This window comes from Gavia stellata, chromosome 18 (assembly GCF_030936135.1).
Source record: "Gavia stellata isolate bGavSte3 chromosome 18, bGavSte3.hap2, whole genome shotgun sequence".
Taxonomy (NCBI): Eukaryota; Metazoa; Chordata; class Aves; order Gaviiformes; family Gaviidae; genus Gavia; species Gavia stellata.
This window is the reverse complement of record NC_082611.1, coordinates 1909613-1929724: the sequence shown is the minus strand read 5'-3', so window position 1 is coordinate 1929724 and position 20112 is coordinate 1909613. Positions and strand designations below refer to the sequence as shown.

The window sequence follows — 20112 nt, the reverse complement described above, 5'->3', positions numbered from 1 at the left end:
GCGGCAGCGGTCCCCAGGCTGCCCCGGGCGGCGGTGGGCTCCGGCCAGCTGCCTGCGGGGCTGCCCGCTGCCCCGGCCCGGGGGGCTCCGGGGCTGCCGCCAGCCCCGGGGGCTCTGTGCTGCAGCGGGGGGGGCCGCGGCAGGCGGAGCCGAGCCCGCAGAGCCCCGGGTGGCTCCGACCCGGGAGGCCGCGATCAGCCCCGCTCATCCCCGCTCCACCGGCGCCGGGGCCCCCCGGCTCCGCCCGCCCGCCGCCGGTGTCGGTCCCGGCCCCGGCTCCGCCCGCCCCGTCCCGCGGCCGTCCCCGCCCCGAGCTGCGGCTCCGCCCCGGCCCCGCCCGCCGCGCTCCCGGCGCCGCGGGGCAGCGCGCAGCATGGCCGCGCTGCGCAGCGCCCCGGCCCCAGCCCCAGCCCCAGCGCCGGCCCCGGCCGCGGCCCCGGCCCGCCCCTCCGCGCCCCGCCGCTCCGCGCCCGCCCCGGGCCGCGCATAAAAGGGGCCCCGCGGCCGCCCGCCCCCGCCCGCCCGCCGCTCCGCGCCGCCGCCCGCCGGGCGCCCCGGCCATGGCCAAGGACCAGCTGAAGCCGCGGCTGTGCCGCATGCTGAAGGGGGAGAGCGGCTACGGCTTCCACCTGCACGGCGAGAAGGGCAAGAGCGGGCAGTTCATCCGCAAAGTGGAGCCCGGCTCGCCGGCCGAGGCGGCGGGGCTGCGCGCCGGGGACCGCGTCGTCGAGGTGAACGGGCTCAACGTGGAGCAGGAGACGCACCACCAGGTGCGGGCGGGGCGCGGGCAGCTGACCGCGGCACCCCCGGGCCGAGCGCCCCGGCTCCGAGCCTCCCCGCCGGCTTGGCTCTGCCCGGCTCCGGCCTCCCTGGGGCGGGGTCCTCCCGGACCATCCCTGCCGGAGCATCCTCGGCCTGGCCGGTGCTGCTGGTCGCAGGGTGGGCAGGGGGGGTGGGTGCCCCCCAAAACCTTAGGCCTGGGCTCTGTGTGTGTGTGTGGGGGTTTGTGTGCCCGGGACACCGAGTTCCCAGGAGAACGGTTGCGTGGTGCGGTCTGTCTCGCTGCTGGGGAAAGGCTGTTGTAATTGGGAAGGTGGGAGAGCCGAAGGTGTTTCGGCATGGGCAGGGCACCGCCGCGTTATGCAATCGGTGGTGGAAAGGAATGGGGAGACCCGGCCTTTATTTCCGGCTCTGCTGCGGGTTTTCTTGGCCACTTTGGGCGAGCTGCTCCTGCTTATGCAGCCCAGAGTGTATGAGGATGCCTTAAAATCTACTGATAAAGCTCTGCAGCCGTTCAGCGGTTTGGCTGGCGCAAGTGTGATAGCCGTTACTTCCCTACAAGCCCCGTTACTAGACCCCGGCTGTGACTGGGGGGGGTCCAAGCGAGCCCTTTCTCAGCTCTGTAACAGAAGCTGCACGCTTCAGGCCGTGTCATTTTCTGCTTATAAAACTGAAACTTGTGTTTGTTAAACAGTTTAGTCCAAAAAAACAAGCAATGAGATTCCAGCTGCTCCTGGGGAGACACGGAGCCTGGCAGGGGCACAGCGCCGAAGGTGCCCGTTTGCTGGCAGGGTTTGGTGCTGTAGTAACTTAAAACATATGGCCGGCCCCCGCTGCCAGCGCTTTATCGGGGCAGAGCAGGGACGTGCCTCGTGTCGCTTGCAGACCCGGCAGCGTTTTGGGGGTGTGTGGGTTCCTGGGCTTCACCCACAGGCGTGGATGTTGCTGAGCTCAAGGTGAGGCAGAGCATTCCAGGTGGCTTCAATGAAGCCTCATGGACCCTTCTCCATGGGCTTGGTGGGTTTTTTGGGCTAACTGAGCCTGTTTTGATGATCCGAGCCAGCTGCGAAAAAGTTAATGTTTGTCTTGAATGTGATTTCAAAACCCTTGAAGGAAGATCCACATCTTTGATCTGGCTGGGCAGGAAGGAGGGCTGCATTCCCGTAAGGAACCCCCTCGTGTTGGAAGCCATCAGAACTCCCTGCTGAAACTGGGATGCTGGGGATGGGCGATAGCGGAGCTGAGGCAGCCGGCCGTGTCTTTGAAAGGTGCGGGGGGTTTCCAGTAGGTCAAGTGAAATGGGAGAAATTTTCCTGGCTTCCATTTTCTGCTGGCGGAGGCAGCATGACGCCCTGGCACTCGCTCCCTGCTGCAGAGCAGTGAACGGGACCGCGTGTCCCATCCGGGGTGTCGAGGAGCTCACCGCCACGCTGCATTCCCATTGTGGTGGCATTAGTGTGTGTGAGCATGTGAGTGGTGTGAGCAGGAGCAGCCCTGCCCCAGGACACGCTCTGGGATCGCCCTTCCTCCTGCCTCAAAACAGCAAGAACCGCTTCTCCCCGAAAAATACCCAGCGCTGATGGACTGTGGGAAGGGCGATGCCGTGGCGGGTCAGACGCTGGCTCCTGCTGATGGGTTAGAGCAGCCGGTTCTCCGTAGCCTCTCCTTGTGCTGCTGAGGTCCCCGGCCTTGAATAAGTAACGCTTCTCCGTGCGGATCTGAGGCTGCAGTGGGACGGTGCCCGCAGCAAACAAGGCCTTGCTGTTTGGGTGTAACTGTGTTTCGAGCTGAAGCTGGTGGCATCTGTGTCTTTGTTCTCTGTTTTTTCCTGGCCTTACCCAAGGAGTGAAGGCAGAACGTGTTCCCAGGGCGTTTCACGTCTTGGATGCAAAATTGCATCCTGGCTCCTCGGTTCCTCGCCCGGGTGGGCGGTGGGTGTGCAGGGCAGAGCTGTGGGCTCCTGCCCTCCCGCTGTGCCCCAAGTGAGGAAAGCCTCCGGGTCCTTGCTGAGGCTGGCAGTGTGGTGCATGGGCATCTCTTTCGGAGCGGGAGGGATGAACTGAGCTGTTCCCGGTGGCACCATGAGTCTCCTTCCTGGGCAGCTGGTGTTTGGCAAGGGTGGAAGAGCCTGGGCTGCCTCCGCTGGGCTAGTGTAGCCAGGGGTGAAAATCTGTTTGGGTGGAGCTGCGGAAATCATGCAGCTGGGACCGGTGCTGAGCAGGTCCCGAGGCGCCGGATGCGCAGGGGAGGCTGTGTCGTCTTCAGAAAAGCTGCAGGCTCGAGGCTGTGACCATGGCTCGGAAACGGGTAGGGTGCCCACCTCTGCCTGCATCGGGCAGGACCTCGCTGTGTGCCCGGCTGCTGCTTTGCCTTCCACCTTGCTGCTCTGTCCCCAGAGCCCCTTCTGCTCGGCCCTGCTAACGGGCAGAGGGCGAGGGGCTGCTCCGTGCCTGCTCTCCATCCGTGCCTGGCTCAGCCCCTGGCACTCGTGGGGCTGGGGGGACGCTTGCTCCATTGCTGCTCTTGCCATGGCTGTTGAGGAGCTCGGCAGCGGGCTGAACCCCATCACCATTCCCCACCGGCCGGGGGGACAGCTCACCCGTCCCGCTCTGCCAGCGCCGTGCAGCACCACGGCAGGTCAAGGTGCTTCTGCGGTCCCTCTGCTTTTCATTGCACTCTGTGGGACCCTGGTCTCTGCCAGCGATTAACCATGCTGCCCTAATGCCTGGAGCACCCGACCTGCGGGGTCTGGGGCATGTCGCTGTGTGGGACCCAACATGCTTCTCCTGCCCATCTGCATCTCCTGCCACCGCGTGTCGGCTGCCTGCTCCCAGGTCCTCTCTGGGAGAAGTGGCATTGCACAGGCACTGCCTTGCCGGTATCGGCAGCACCGTCTGATGTCGCATGTAAATAGATCTGAAAGGGAGCAGATGGATTTTCTGTGGCTTGATGGAATAGCACCCTTCAGGCCGGTTACGGATGGGAGCCCTGGGCATGCTGCCGCCCGACGCGGTGCGTGGAGACAAGGCTGCAGCCTGCAGCAGATTAGTTGGTTCAGGACAAGCAGCCTTGTCTGCAGTCTATAAATTTCTTGTTGGTTGTTTTTTTTTTTTCATTTGCAGATACTGGCTCTGTTGACCTTGAATGGAGCTTGCAGGGGAGTAAATAAATGCTAGCTAATTGCGCATTAGGCTCGTTTGTTGCTTATAACCTTGGCGGTTGCAGTGTGTCTGGCCGGTGTGACCTAGATCGGAGCAGGAGCCCTGTAAGAAAGCCCAGAGCTGCTTCAGGGGTTTCCTGGCACGCCGGGGGGGGGTGTGTGTGTGTGTCAGGGATCTGTGGTCTTCAGGGCCACCCCATGGCTGGGGATGGCTGTTGAGCAGCATCGCCAGCAATACCACCCCTCCTCCTCCTCGGGATGAAGGCCTGTGCAGGGAGGAGGTGGCCGAGCAGAGCCAGCCCTCTGCAGCTGCTGGCAGGGAGTCTGGAGGCGGTTTCCCTTTGCCGGGCTCCTGTGCATGTCCTGGATCTGCCCCGATTCCGTCACAGCCCACCCTGGTGTGATTTACCCCCCTGCCCAGCCGCGGCCGGGATCGGCTCCTCCTGGCTCTCCCCGCTGCGCCGACACCGCGAGCTCCTTTCAGAGCCGCTGCCAGTCACCGATCCCCGCGAAGGAGCCGGGCAGCGGCAGGACAATGGTCCCCATTCAGCGCTGCCTGGAGCTGGATCCCAGCAGGGACAGGCCCATCTCCCGCTCCCAGCACTGGGGTCCCTTATCTCTGCTGGCCCCTAGCACAGACCGGGGATGAATGCGTGGGTCGGGTTGTTGCTTTCATAGATGCGCCTGGGCCGGGGGGTAGCCGGTACGCTGGTGCAGTGGGGAGCAGCCAGCAAAGGCAGCCCAGCCGCCGAATGCATGCATGGGTGCTTGGTGCCTCCCTGTGCACCCTGGCTCTCCACCCTGCCCCGGGTACAGGGGAAGAAAGACACCCCAGATCAGGGAAATGAGGGTGTGCTTGGTGGGACAGGCTGTGTTGTTCCTCTAAGGGACAAAACCAGGCAGCAGGGTTTCTGATGCTCCGGGGGGCAGTGAAGCAGCCTCTGTGAGAGCTCCTGTCTGAGCAGAGCGGGTGATCCCGGGTGGTCTGGGCAGAGCTGTCACACGGGTTGCAGGGCATGGGGTGGAAAGAGCCATCACCATCATCACCTGGGGCTGCCGGCAGTGGGCATTCCATCCTGGGGGTCCCCCAAAGCCGCACTGTGCCCTTCTGCCCTATCACCAATGGCTGGAAGTGACAGCAAACCTGCAGGAGACCGTGGGGGAGATGTCAGTCCTTGGGTCGAGCTCCTGCTGCCCCTGAGAGGTCCCTGGGTTTCTGCTCACTTGTTCTTCTCCTTTCCAGGTTGTGCAGCGCATCAAAGCCGTGGAGACGGAGACCCGCTTGCTCGTGGTGGACAAGGAGACGGACGAGTACTTGTGCAGCCTGCGCCTGACGTGCACGGAGGAGATGGTGCACAGCGGGATCCTGCTGAACTCCAGCATCTCACCTACTAAGTCGGTGGGCAGCGACAATGGGGAGGTTTGGAAGCCGCAGCTGGATCTGAGCGGGAGCAGCCTCCAGCGGCACTCGCACAGCTTCTCCTCGCACGGCAGCAGGAAGGTGAGGGCAGAGCCGGGGGTGCGCGGGGCTGCAGGGCACAGAGCCGGGGAGCGGGTGCAACCTTCCTCTGCAAGCACGGCTTGCTTCCCATCGGAGAAAAACCTTCTGTACGCGGCTGTTGGCTTTGGGGGCCCTGCTGTGTCCCGAAGCAGTGGGTGAGCTGCTCCTTGGCCTCATTAGCTCTTGCTCAAAGCAGCATCAGCTGCTGGGGGCTGCGCTTCTCCCTCCCCTCCTGTGCCCCTCGAGGGTCTCCTGAGCCCCAGGAGCTGCTGGGGGGCTGGGGCAGAGGGGGCTGGTGGGGGGCCCATCAGTCCTGGGGACGGGTGACCCAGCCTGGGTCTCGCTCCCCTATGGGGACAGGCTGCATGGACCAGGGATGCGGCGAAGCTGGAGCTCATGAATGAGCTTCTCTCTCCTCCATTATTTGCAGGAGGGGGGGAACATCTGGGGCGAATGTGTTCTCAGCTTTTTGCTTAAATAGGAAGGAAATTAGCTCTTTTTCAAGTGGCCTGGGTCTGGACTGTGATTCTGCAGTAAGTGCCTTTTATTGGTAAACTCCTTTCCAAAAAGGAAAGAATTTGGGGTGGAAAACGTCCAATTTCCATGGCTGCCTTGCTGCTGGGGCTGGGCTGGCGGAGACGGCGCAGCCTTGCGCTCGGCAGATAGCAGGGCTCGGTCCCGGCGCTGCCCTTGGTCGGGGTGTGAACGTGGCAGGAGCGGTGCGGGTGTCGCGTGGCTGAGCTGGTGTCTGTCACATCTCTGCAGCCGTCTGTCCCCTTCCCTTCCATGTCCCCACCCTGCAGCCCCCCTGTGCTTGTGGGTCTGCGCTGCTGGGCAGGGAGCGCTGGTGCTCAACCGCCTCCTCCAGCGCGGAGCGGCCATGGGTGCGCTCCTCCTCCTCCCCGGGGAGCTTGCAGGGGCTGCAGTGCCTGGTCGGCCTCTGCCCCCTCGGCGGTGGGGTGGTGGCTGGATGCTGGCCCACAAGTGGCCGTGGGGCTGCCGGGAGGATGTAGGTGGGAAAGTCAGGAAGGCTTCATGTCCTCAGGAGCCCCCACGGAGTAACACCTGAAGAAATTCCCCCGCGCAGATAAGAGGCTGCGCTGGTATGAGGCAGGAGGCACGTGCATCTCCAGCGATAAGGAGGGGGTCTCGCCTCCGGTCCTCCCCTGCAGAGCTGTTTGGCATCTTGCAGAGGAGGAACCCCCCTTCCCTGGGGCTGGCAGGGGCAGGGTTGGAGGCAGTATATTTTTTTACTTGTTGCATGATTCGAAGCTGTTTGAAGGTCTGTGTGATGATGATGGGTGCGCTTCCCCTGGGGGGTCAGTGCAGTGGGGGACCGGTCAGCCCTGGGGCCGCTGGTGGGAGCGGAGCCGTTCCCAGGGCGGGTGGCTGGGCATGGCTGGGGGCGGCTTTCCAAGCTGGGGATTTCCTATCCTGTCTCCATTTCGTTTGCTGGTTGCAATCCAACAGCATGTGCTGACGGGAAGTCAGGCCAGGGGAACAGGACGGTCCTTTCCGGCCTTTGGGTTTCGGCTCCTCCAAGGAGAGGGTGGGACGGGGAGAGCCGGGCTGGGCTGGGGTGCGAGGGGGGAGAAGCGCCCGCGTTTCCCTTTGGAGGGGCTGGGGCTTCGCCTGGGGCAGCACGGCTGGGACGTTCGGTGCTCGCTGTGCCGGAGCTGGGGCTGGCGTTTGGCGGAGCCTGAGCTGGACGAAGGGAACTGACTCTGGGGGCAATGCCCCCCCCGTGTGGCGCTGGGGACAGGGGCTGCGGAGCAGGCAGTGCTGAGCATGGCGGGTGCTTGCAGAGGCTCAGGTCAGCGGGTGCTTTGCTCCCACCTCTGCGGGCAGCAGCTCTTTGAAGAGCTGGGCGCTGCAGGCTTTCCTGGCCAAGGTCATTCCTCTGCGCCGGGGCTGTGAGTGACCCTGGTACGAGGTCAGGGCTGGCCAGAGCAGCGGGACTTGCATCCTGCTCCTGTGCCTTGTAGTCCTGCTGGCTTCAAGGCGGTAATACCTCCTCCAGGCTCTTGGTCTGGGTGGTGTGTCTCTCCTCCTAGGTCCCAAAATGGCTGGAGGCCCGGGGTGCGAGGGTGCACCCCGGTTCCTGCAGTGCTCAGCCCTCCAGCACCGTGTCCCTGCGTGGGGCAGCTCTAGCCTGCCCCTAATCCTGCAGATCACCGGCGCTGGGCCCACGTGGGCTGCGCAGCTCCCGAGTGCGAGGGCTCTTTGGGATAAATTTCTGTCCCTGCAGCGGGGCGATGGCAGCCGGGGTCCAGTTAGAGACTCACCCTCAGCTAGGTTTGGAGGGGACCAGGCTCTGAGCTGGGCGGCACTGGGAGAAGCTGGGCTTGGGCTGGCAGCGCTTGGGTTTTTTGTGTAGCTTCCCTGAGGCGTTTAGTGAAGGAGGAGAAAAGGCAGCTCCCTTCCCCCTGCAGACCCCTGGCCCTAAGCTGCCCCTCTGGGAACTGGGGCCGATGCTCCGGGCTGCTCCCAGGGAGCAGCAGTTTTTTGAGTGGCATTTGTTTATGCAGAGGCTGCAGTTTTCCTTGATTTGAAGCAGGGTTGTTCAGTGGAGCCCGAAGCAACGAGCAACTGAAACAAAGAGGAGGGAAATCTCGCACCCGGGGTGGCTGTCGCAGTGGGCAGCGGGGGGGGCAATGCAGCAGGCAGGGTGGGCATGGCCCTGCCAGCCCCCCCAGTCTTATTTTGCAAGAGGAGTGACACCCCCCCGCCCCGTGAGCTGCTATGGGTGGGGAGGCCCATATGCACCCCCAGCAGAGACTTGGCGTCCAGGACCTTGTGCTCCAGGAACCACGGTAATGCCATGAATAATTCAGCACGTATTTAAAATCAGGCTCCCTGCCCGAGAGCAGGTCGGCAGGGCTGGCTGCCAGCACCTGCACCCGTCACAGCACTCCCGTCCCCGGCACCCTGGGGACTCGTGGCATGGGGAGCAGGGTCTGCCTTGCCCCGTCCCGCAGCGCTGCACCCAGGTCCCTGCCTGCCTGTGCTGGAGGGGTTTGCCCGCTCGCTGCCTGCCCCACACTGCGTCCTCTGGGAGGGGACGCAGCAGGACCCGTGCCCCCGTGCCACGCGCTCCCCTGTCCCAAACACGCTGTTGTGGCCGCCGGGCTGTTTTCTGCTGTTCTCCAGGGCTCTGGCTCTCCCTTGCCTGGCACCCAGCATCGAGTCCCCAGGGGTTTGGGGGGGGGGGGGTGTGTGTCTCAGCAATGCTCTGGGTGCGTTGGGTGCTGGGTGCCTGGTGGTGAGCTGTTTTTATTGCAAAGGTGCCATTGGGACAGCTGTGTGAGCCGGTGGTGGCTGTTAATTAAATGCCTGGGCTAACGGCGTGTAAAAGGCAGGCGTGCTGCGGGGCTGAGCGGTGCTGCCGGCGCTTGCGTGGATGCTGCCGGCTGTCCCGCAGGCATTGGTGGGGCGCGGGGCTGGTGTCGCCTTTGCGTGCAGCGGCTGCAGCTCAGCTGCCCCTGCTCCTGCTGCGTGGTGGGAGGGATGTGCTGTTACTGGGACCCCTGTTACGGGCATGCAGGCTTCATGAGCGACATTAGCCGTGTCCTTGGGACTTGCTGCCTCACTGCTTTCTCCAGGTGTGTTTGTAGGAGAAACAAGAACAACAGTAAAGTCACCGAGGCGCATTTGGGGTAATGCAATTCCCCTCCATCACTTCTTGGGTTGCACTAAGGCATTTATCTTTTGGAAAACAAACCCCTGTCTTGTAGCTGCTGGATTCAAGCAGCCTATTGGGTCTGGGAATTCTAATGTAGGGGAATTAGTGGCCGGTTGTTAATTGGCCTCTGCCTGGGGAGGGACGGCGTCGCCTTAGTGTCGCTGCTGGCAAGAACTGCAAACAGCAGGAGAATGGGTGTCCCTCCGCTGACACGAGGGATTTTGGCTGAGTCTTTGCTGCGACAGCGAGCAGGCGTTGAGCCTCCTGCGTGCCACCGGCCCGCGCTCGAGAGGAGCGGTGTGCCTGGGGACAGACATACCGTTTTCCGGAGGAGGATGGATGAGCGCCTGGGTGCCTGTCGGGACCCGCAGGTGTGGGGCCAGCACTGACATCGAGGCAGTAAATATTTACACTTCTGTTTGGGTCAGGAATAAGAACTTTTTCTGTTGCAAATAAAACTCTGCGTTGCAACATCTTCAGCCGCCAGCTTTCTGCCGGAGTGCTGGAAGGGGAGTAACTCAGGACAGATGTTTTTGGAGAACTTTGCCAACTCAGTTGAGGCCCAAAATTTAGGGCTTGTAGAATAACCACAAAGATGTAATAAAACCTAACATGAGCAGAAATGTCTGCAGTAATTATGCGATTAAAAAAAACCCCAATGCTAAAATAAGTGCATGGTTTAAATTAAAGCACTTCCCTGCAGCATCCTGCGCTCCTCGGGCCCCAGTGGCAGGCTCAGACCCGTGGGGAGAGGGTGATCGGGGAGGACAGCAAAGCTCATCCCTGGTACAACCTGGGTGAGGTTCCTGCCGTGCAGGCAGAGCCTTGGGGAAACCCTCCAGCACGGAGCCCGAGGAGCTGTGGCCATGTTCTGCAGCGTTCCCTGCCCTTCCCACAGCAGCTATTTTTGTGGATGCTGCCAGCCCGGCGGCGCTCACTGCGGGTCTGAAAGGGCAAAGCCGAAAGGCAGCTGTGTGCATGCCCCGTCGGGGCATCGCCGTGTGCGCTCTGCGTTTCTCTGCTTAAAAAACACTTTGCAAAGCCATTTCTGCACTCGCGACGTGGAGCTGCACCAGGGCTGCCAGGAGCTCGTGTTGCTGCTCTGCTGTGCCCTGGGTGAGGGCATGGGATGGGAACGCAGCTTCCCACATCCCTGCTGGGGCAGGGAAGATGTCTGTAGGGAGCTGGGAAGCAGGACTGTGGGGTCAGAGACCCCCTGCCTCCCTGCAGCATTGCAGTGGGCGCTGGCCTATGCGGGGATGGCCAGGGGTCTGGTTACTGCAGGAGCTCAACCCAGGAGCGGCAGCAAAGCCGAGCTTGCTTTTGGGATTAGCACTTCAATCCCATCCCAGAGGCGTGAGTTGAGCTGGCGTGCGGCGGAGCTGCGGGGAAGCCGGCGGCCCCGTGCCGGCGCTGACCCTGCTGCATTATTGATAGCGCCGGGCTCACCGGCATCGTGTGTCATGGGGCCGGGCAGAGTCGGTGCCGGGGCTGCAGGCGGTGCGGGTGGGTCCTGGAGCAGCTCCAGCTCGCAGCATCTGGGGGACGGAGATGAGGGCACATGGCAGCTGGAGGTGCCCTCTCCGGGGACGGCAGCAGGATGCTTTCCGATAGCCTGGTGGGGTGGTGGCCCATGCCAATCCAGGCCACGGGAGGCTGTGCTGCACCACGAGCTTTGCTCCGAGGACCCTGGAGTGTTTTGCTATCCTGGGAGCCTGCCCTTTCCCGTACAGGCAGCGATAGCATAAATGCATAAACCCCCCTGACTTTTCAGACTGTTGGTCCCTCTGACAGCCCAGCGACAGAAGGAGCAGGATGAGACCTGTTTTTGCAGAGCCCCCTTTGCGTGAGCGTTGGGGTGTTTCGGGAGCTGGTCGCGGTTCTGACCCCATGGCGTGCAGGCGGCTGGGAGCAGCGGGGTCTGCGCCGCTCGAGGGGCCGCAGGCTGGGGGGCTCTGCGTCCCGTAGCGTCGCAGGTCCCCATGCTGGGACCGGGGCAACCTCAGCCTCGTTCCCCACGCAGCCCCATCTGCTCGCCTCTTGCGCATCAGCAATCTGTTAACTTCTGACTTCTGTTTGTTGGTTTTTGGTATCGGTTTGGGGCTGGCATCGCAGTGCCGCCGTCTGCAGCGGGCTTTGCTGGAGCCTCGGCTCAGGCTGTGATGAGCCCGCGGGGGAGCGGCGTGCGCTGGGTATTGCTGCGGCACCCGGAGGAGGTGCCGGGAGGGATCTGAGCCTCGTCCTGCTGGATGCAATCCAGATACGAGATGGGACGCTTACCCACGGTGCTGTAAGGTGAAGAAAACAGCGTGGTGCTCGCTGTGCTGGAGCTTGGCAAGGTCAGCCCTGGCTCCCCACCGCCCGGGTTCTGCACACTCGCATCCTCCCAGTGCTGCGGGAAGGGGGTTTGGATACAAAACGCTTCCTTTCCTGTGGCCTGTGGCTGCATCCCATCACCCAAATTGCACAGAGCTGCGGGTGGGCTGCGGGGCAGCTGCAGGGAGGGGGCTGAGCGGGTGTCCCCCGGCCTCGGTGAGGGCAGCGGGTCCCGTGCAGGAGCTGGGCTGGGGGGTTATTTTTGTGCCGGGGCCGTGCAGGAAGCCCCTCCCGGGGAGGAGAGCATCCACCCCGCGGCAGAAACTTCCTCCGCTACGATATTTTTAGTGAAACACAAAGCGAGTGGAAGGGAGCGGGAGGCAGATTAGCATCGGGAGGAGCTGCGCCCTGCCAAGAGCCTTTGTTCCCGGGGCCATGCGCTCCCAAGGGATGCCTGGTCCTGCGAGGGGACAGTGGGGTCACCCCTGGGACCTGCCACCCCCCTGGGAGGGGGGCAGGAGTGCAGTGGGGGTGTTTGCATCCCGGCCCATTGCCTGGCTGCAGAGCGGTGATGCTGCTGATGCCGAGAGATGCTGCGTGTGGTCCAGCCGGTGATGTTCCCTTCTGCATCCTCGAGTAATCAAAAGCTTTCCCTCAAAATGATTTGGAGACTGATACTAAATGGGAGCCGTTCAAAATGCAGCTTGCGCTGGCGCAGCCGGTCCCGGCCCAGTCTGCTCGCGGGGATGCGCTCAAGCAGCTTGCTTTAATAACAGCCCCACTTACAAGTGGGCTCCTTGCCAGCTGTTTAATGGTTCTGTTCAATAGTAAAAATATTAAATGGTTTCAAATAAATTAAAAATCTTCTGGCAGCATCAGGGCCTTCTACATGTGCCCTGGCAGCTGCCCAGAGCCTCAGCCGTGACTGCTCCATCCCTCGGAGTTTCCTTGGACTGGTTGGGCTTGTGGTCCTGTGGTGGTGGAGGAAACCTTAAAACAGTATTGGCTTCTTTTTTTAATTCTCTGTTTATTCCCAAGAGCCAAATTAGTTGTGGAGGAGGAGGCACGCCGCATGTTTCCAGCTCTTTTTATCCAGGACCATCCCTGGTGCCACCGTGCAGCGTGGCTGGATAAAATACCTCCGGGTGTTCCACCCTGGACCGGACGATGCCGTAGGTCTGGGTGAATCCCACCTCCTCCTGCCCAGCCGCCCCGGGCATGGGGCTGCTCCCACCCGGGGGAGAAGGTGCCGGCATTACGGCATTGCTCGTGGGGAGTGGAAACACATGGAGCAAAGGTGCGGTGCGTATGCTGACTTACAGCCTGCGTTCCCGGGCTGGAGAGGGCCAGGGCTTCCAGCTGCCGGCCGGGCACACCCGACTTCCAAGTGAGGTTTTAAAGAGCTCCTTTTAATCCATAAGGAAACATCCCTTCGCTGCTTGCAGCCCTAACAGTGTGCAAGTGCGATGCGGTGGCCATGGCGTCGCCTCTGTGCGCCTTGTCCCTGCCCTTTGGTCGGGGAGACGGAGGCTGCGAGGTTGAGTGATTTACCCAGCACTATAGAAGAACTCGGTGTATAAATTAAGGTCTGAATCAAGGCTATTTTGGCTCCAGTCCTTGGCTTTAGCTCCAGGTACGGAGATCTTACAGGCAATGATCTCGGGAGACTCCAGGTTGGGATATGAGAGAGAGAGAAAATTAAACTTGTAATCAGTAAAGGGTTTCTCCAGATCCACAGGTCACTTATTTGTAAGGAATTAAAACCCAAGTTGTTGACGTAATTATTTCTGGCAAGATCTATATTGTAATTTGATTTCATTACAGCTTTTGCCTGGACTCCTGAGTGTTTTGGTTCCAATGCTGCGTACGTTTAAACCGTAACCAGACTTGGAGCTGCGTTTTGTTGGCTAAATGTCTCTCTTTTCCCACTAAAGCCTCGCAAGAGTTTGTTACCAGGTAAAATAAGCTGGTGGTAGGCGTATGCTAGCGGTGAGTCTGGGAAAGGCAAATTGAAAAGTAGTTTTAGGAGCAAGGGGAAGCTAAGGAAGATGATTCCCCATAGGTACCGGTGCTGCAGTAGTGCACAGGGGTGCTTTGTGGGTGTCTCGGGCTCCAACTGCCTGGCCAGCGATGGGCAGCGGGTCTTTCCCTTGGTGAGGTCTCCAGCCCTGGCGCTGAGCTGTCCCATGCGCTGCCCCGTGGCCAGGGACGCTTGAGAAAGGAGCGGCGCGGGGAGCAGCGGTGGGTTGGTGTCCGGGTGCAGCCCTGGGCCCCTCCATCCCTGTCTGCTGTAAACCCGGCTAAGTGAGGCTCGCCTGCACGGACCCGGTGCCCTGCCGCTCGCCCCGTGGCGTTATGTGATTAAATCCTCTTACGGACTTACAGGGACTAATCCCGTTAAAGAAACGGCGGGAGGGCTAATCGCTCTGCTCCTGCCTTGGCGGGCTGAGCTCCCACCCTGGGGTGTGCTGCGGCAGCTCTTCCCGCAGCCCTCGGGGACGGGGCCGTGCCACCGGGCTGCAGGTCTCCAGTGGCTCTTCCCAAGCCCCAACAGCTCCTTCCTTACCGCATCCATAGCCACCGTGGCCAGCACAGCCAGTGCTCCCCCTCCGCTGGGCTGGCTCGCTCGCACCGGGCTGGCAGTCCCTTGTGAGCGGCCAAAGGCCATCCCAGGTAAATCAGTTAATTCTGGCCCTGGGGTTGTTCATGGTTAGCAGGATTTAATTAAGACAAGCCCTAATTAGTTCTAAGCAGGGTGAATAGTCTGCTTTGCCTGGAAGAGTTCCCTGCTCCTGTCTGGCAGCTGTTAATGAGCGCAGGGCTCCCACTGGCATCGCGGGGCTGAGTCTGTCCTGGGGATGGGGGTACATGGGAGACCCCATGTCGTGCTGGAGAGGTGCTCAGGGCAGCCTGAACACGGGATAAAAATTGCCCTGTGCAGCTCCTTGAAGCGGCTGCTGGATTTTGTCGGGTACCCAGATCTATCTCTTGGTTTTGCCATCGCTGTGCCGGGGCTGTTCCTGGGGCAGCCGCTTCCCCTGCGGCTTTTTGGTCCTCTTCAGCCCTTCCCATGGGCACGGATCGCAGCAGAGACAACGGCCTCGGCGTGCTCAGAGCCCCGCAGCCGGCACCATGGTGTGCCCAACACCGCGCACCCGCTGTCACCCGGGGTTTATCAGCAGGAGCAGCCGGAGCCTGGCGCTGGCTCCGGGGTTTATCGCGGGACGTCCTCCCACGCTGCGTGGGAAATGCACTTTGTCCGGGACCACCCGCTGCTGCGCAGGGCTTTGGCAGAGCCGCCTCCAAACCTCCTTATCTGCCCCAGCACGGCGGTGCTGTTCGGCTGCCCTGGCTGGAGATAAACACCAGCCCCTCGCCCGAGGAGCAGCGGCCGGGAGGGTGCTCGGCTCTCTGCAGCCTTTGGCAAGCAAGGGGCATCTTCTGCGGTCTTCTCATTTTTAAGGAGCTTGGTTTAAAACGTCATTTTTGAGCTGAGCTTCGCAGTGGTACGGGCTGAGTGAGCGAACCCTGATGTTCCCCAATTGCATCAGGTCTCAGTTTGATCCCGTGTTTTCCAGCAGTGTTGTGGGATGGAGCTGGCACCAGCATTTTGCCGTGGTCGCTGAGAAAGGAGGGTTGAGTTGTGTGGAGGAGGTTGAGAGCCCCAGGCAGAGCCATGGACTTTGGGTGCTGTATCCGGATCAGCTCCGTGGGCAGATTTTGTGCAAAAGCTTCGAGTTGCGGGTTTTTGGGAGGAGGGGGTAGCTCGTGTGTCAAGCCGAGGGCCGGGAGCGAGGCCCCTTGCTCCTTCTGCTTTTTGGAAAATGGCACCCTTGGATATTTTATTGCAGGATTTTTAAATACAAAAGGCCTTACATTTGGTTAACCCCAAGCACGGGTGCCACAGCGCTGGCTTTACTTTCATTATAAGGAATGCAGAGGATGTTTGGAGCCCTCCCCCTGCCCCGTTTCCTCCAGCAAGCCGTGCCGCCCGGCCAAGACAAATATTGGTAGTAAACTATTGAACTTCCCTGGTCCCCATGCTCCCCGGCGCTCACAGAGCAGCGCCTGTTCTCCCCCCTTCCCCGGGCAGGGGCCGGGCTGGGGAGACACAGATGTGTCCCTGTGCTGGGGACAGCCGGGGCAGTGAAACGCTGCTGTGCGGCAGTGGGTGCTGGAAGGCATGCGGTGAGCGCGCAGCACTCTCCGCGGAGCTGAAGCATCTGCGGGGCTGCACCCAGCTCATCCTGCCCTGCATCCATCCCATCCACCGCCCCAACCTGGGCGTGGGGTGAGCTTGGTGGTGGAGAGGAGGGAGAAGATCAGCCCTGAAGGGCCAGTACGATGGCTTGTGTGGTCTCTCTCACCCTGCGTGTGCTTTATTGGGCTCTGCAAGTCTAAATATAGCACCCGTGACCTCTTCCTCCGGGGCTGGGGGAGGCTGTGGGGGCTCGGAGGGAGGACCAGGAGCCGTGCCTCGCTGGCCCGTGGTGCAGAAGACAGGCTTCCCCGTCCTGTGTTAGACACCTCAGCTAGCGGCCAGCTTTCTGCAGGGCTGCAGGTTATTTATTGACCTGCTGGGGACTGCACCCCATCCCCAAAAATCAGGCTTTTGGGGCAGCTCTCAGGTTGGTGCTGGCCACATGGGCTGTGGACGCAGCCGGCAGGAAGCAGCTGTAGGACATGGGGTTTGGTACTTGGTCCTGTGACGATGTCCCCCGGGTCCCGCACAGCCCTGGCACGGGTGCTGCAGTGTGGCCGTGCAGCCCGTGGGGTGAAAGCCAGGAGTTATGAGCCTGAGCAACCTCGACCCTTGAGAAAATATCCTTCCTTCCCTGGGTGTGCGGCTGGGAGAGCCCCATCTGTAACGGGGTGTATGGTGTTCTCTGGGGAGGGAGCGGAGCTCCCCGCAGTGCCCGGTGCATCGCACGAGGTCCTGCTGCTCCCTGGCACGTCGCACAAGAGCCCCCACCATTGCGAGGGGGGATTTCCCTCGGCATCGGTGGTGCCAAGCTAGCCGCAGTGGGAGCGCAAAGCTGGTATGACTGGATTCCTACTCATGACCCGGGGTTATTAAAGGCAATGAATGGGGCCAGCATTAATGAACGATTTGGTGATTGCTCAAGGCTTGGCCTCAGCGAGAAGCTGAAGAGTCCAAAGGGCAGGCTGATACGGCACGGTCAGCAGTTTTATGGTGTGCGGCTCTGGCCAGAGCCTCCGGCTGCAAGCGAGCGCAAGCTCGCGTGCGGGGTGTGCTTTGGGTCCTGCCCTGGGCAGGAGGCTCCGTTTGGGATCCATCGCCTGTCCTTGGAGTGGTGTTGAGGATGTTGAAATGTGCTGCTGTGGGTGGCAGTTGTGCCTTCGATTTGGGGTGCTGCGGAGCGGGGCACGTCTCTGCCCAAGGGGCCACGAGCTCTCGGCTGCGGCACAGCCCCTGCGCGCTGTGCGATCTGGGAAGCTCATTCCCGGCATCTCCCACTGCCTTCCCATCGGCTGTAGCAATCCCTCCCCTTGCCCCAGGGGGTTCATGGCGAGCGTGGGAAGGACTTTTCCCCCTGTTCCAGTGGCTCAAGCTGTGGTTCAAACCCTGCACAGAGCGACCGATGCTCCTTGCCTCCTTTCCCTCCTACCCACTGGAAAACAGATCCCTCTAGATCTGATGAGATCCCTTTGCATCCAGAACGGAGATCCCACATTTCTCCTCTTGGACAGATTCCAGCCTGCCAGAACCCATGCTGTTGCTTTGCCTTGTCCCGGAGCCGATCCCTCTGGAGCAGGGGAGCTCACCGGTATCCTGGCTGCGTGTTCCCTTGGCAGATCCTGCTGGAAAAGTTGTCTCTCTTAAAGCAAACACATGCACGTGGCGGTTTCGGTCTCCTCCATCCTCCCTCCCTCCCCGTCTCTCCCTGGGCTGGGCCAGCTGCTCCCCGCTCCCAGCCAAGCCTGTGCTGCTGTTCCTGGCTCCGGCCCTGCGCGGGGGAGAGCGTGAGTGCCTTCGCTCTCCGAGTCTGCTCAAACGCCAGCAAATGAGGGGGGGAAAAAAGCTGCTTCTCGCGGCTTGTGGCTGAGAAATTCCCCAGCTGTGGGATTGCTGAGGAATGGCAGGAACAGCTCGGCCGGAGGCGTCGCTGCTGGGGGGATCCGACGGACCCCACGGAGCTGGACCGGGCTGGCGTCCCTGCACCAGCCAGCTGCCCTCGCTGGGGGATGTGCCTGTCGGGGACCCTTGCCCGGGGTTGTCCCCACCAGGGACGCGTGGTCCTCACCAGGACATGGCCTCAGCCGCAGTCCCTCTCCTGAGAGGCCCCTTTGTGCTCAGGGATTTCTGTAATGCCGCGGCCGGAGCTGCGGCACAGTGCCGGGGATTTTGGAGAGGGGCAAATCCAGGCTTACCCCCTTGCCTTAGGGCATCGGCAGCTAGGGTCGAACTCTTATTTCTTTGGCAGCAAATTGCTTAAAGGTGAAACACTGGTGGGAGGCCATCACCCTGCTCCGGTGCGGGGTGCCCGGGGGGGCGGGAGCTCCGCCGTCCCGTGGGGCAGCCCAGCCTGGCAGGCACTGTCACCGCGGGCTGGAGATCAGGCGTCCTCCCCACCCTTCACATCCTTCCTGCTCTTGTTTTCTCCTGCCCGGCAGTTTCTCGGGATAATAACCTTTTGTCATGGCTGGGGCTGTGGCCGAAGTCTGGCTCTGCGGCAGGGTGCTGGCACGGCCGCCCCGCTCTCCCGGGGGTTTGCATCTCATAGCACCCGGAAAGGGACCGGGTTGGGGTGCCTGGGCTTGGGGGAGATGTGGATTCTTTGGAGCACGGCTCGGGGAGGGTGGGTACCTCTTCATGCCGTTCCCGCAGTGCCAGGGGACAGTGAATAACCTCATTAATTTTTTCTGATTGCTTTTGCATCGCCCTGGAAGGGGCGGCTGAGGGTCACCAGCGAGAAGCCACGCGGTCCCCTCCGCTGTGTCAGAAACAGCTGCAGGGCTCAGGGGGAGCATCCCTGAGGGCAGCGGGTTCCTGCCAAGGCTCGGTACCCGCTGTGCTGTCTGCGGGCGTTATCCTTCCCCTCCGGCGCTGGAAGGAGCCGTTCTGTGGGCGCGGGGTTTCCATTGTACGGCTAATCCTCCTCCTCGCAGGGGCTGCCGTCAGGCTGCGGCCGAGGGCAGAGCAGGGACCTGGCATCACCCCGGTCAGCACAGCCAACCCCGACCCGGTGCTCCCATCTGCTGCAGCAGACCTGGCAGGGGCCGGAGACTCACCCACTGAAAATATCCAAATGACCGTATCAGCTGCGGCTTGGCCGCGGGTCCTGCTGAGTACCCGCGTCTGGACGCTTTCCACTGCTAATTGGGATTGCTTGGCTGTCTCCCGGCTTGCCTGCCATCCTTGCTCGCTCCCTTTGTGCTGCGTGTTGGCAGAGAAAGCGGCGGGACGCGTCCAACCCTCCGTGCCGGTACAGCCCCTGGGCAGAGACGCGGGGCCTGGCTGAGCCCCCCGGGCTGGCGTCAGGACGCTGGGGCAGCACTGCTGCAGCTGTTGGGGCAAACAGCACAAATCGCAATGTCTTTTTGCCCTTTAAAAATAAATAATTTTTTTTTGGATGCTTCTATCACCTTCTATCACTCAAATCTGGCTGGAGTGATTTAAATAATTGGAGCAATTTGAATAATGGAAGCAATTTAAATAAGCTATGAGAGGCGGGCAGTGCTTGGCAGTTTGGGTTGGTGGTGACACGAAGCTTTGCCACCGAGGCGAGGGACGGTGGCACCGTGGCAGGGTTTGTGCCGGTGCCGTCGGGAACCCACAGCACCCCTCCTCTCCTCCCGGTGATATTTAAGATAACTTTGCTTGTTTCGGGGTGATCGCAGGCCCTGCTAAAAGGCATTTTGTGGCAGCTCAGCTGTGTTTGAGCCCCTCCTTTCCTCTCAGGGCAGGGACTGCTGTGGGCGCTGCCGCAGTCCCTGCTCGTCCCCGGGGAGCACCCGAAACTTTCTCCCGGCTGTTGCGATGCGGGGGCAGCCGCTGCCCGGGAGATGCTGTGAAGCAATGAGCTTTAAGAGCGAGTGGCAGTCAGGCTGTCGGGTCTGTATTGGAAGAAGGAAGCGAGGTTTTTCTCTTTTGATGGCTGGTGTCTGAGCCGAAACACCTCCTCGGCTAACGGGGCGGACGGTAATTAGAGTTGTGGTTGTATAAAAATGGAAGCAGGTTGTTTACTGAGCTGGTCCTGCCTGAGGATTTATTCCTGGCCTGGCTGGTGGAAAAACCTCCGAATTACTCCCCTTCTGCCGGTGCTGGGGAGGGGGGCGTCTCGCCAGCCGGGGCACCTCTGGGTGCTGGAACCACCACCTTTCTCCCCAACCCCAGCTGTGAACGGGCGCAGCCCGGCCCTGCGGGGAAGGGGAACATCTGCTTGTGTTTCGGTGGGCTTGGCGTCCCACCAGCCGCCTCTCCCCTTCCCCCTTCTTTATTTATAGCGTTTCACCAACATCTGGAGTTTGAGCTGATTCGGCGCTGGCTGACTCCGAGCCGGGGGACGGAGCTGGGTGAAACGTGTGCGGCCGGGGAGGGAGGGAGCCCCCGAGCCCTTCCCAGCAGTGTGCGGGGGGCCGCAGCATCCCAGCGTGGAGCTGAGGACCATCGGGGCATTGGGAAGCCCCAGGAGCATCCTCACTCTGCTT

The 20112-nt window shown here is 61.7% G+C and overlaps 1 protein-coding gene across 1 annotated transcript in view; it reads left to right on the top strand.

Annotated features, from left to right (window-relative positions):
• Positions 1-560: 560 nt before the first annotated feature.
• The window catches only part of NHERF2 (NHERF family PDZ scaffold protein 2), a 39650-nt gene continuing 20098 nt past the window's right edge, over positions 561-20112 (top strand). Inside the window, exons 1-2 of the mRNA XM_059826225.1 lie at positions 561-770; positions 5184-5441. Of these exons, the coding sequence (XP_059682208.1) occupies positions 561-770; positions 5184-5441 (468 nt within the window). The remainder of the gene's footprint in view (positions 771-5183; positions 5442-20112) is intronic.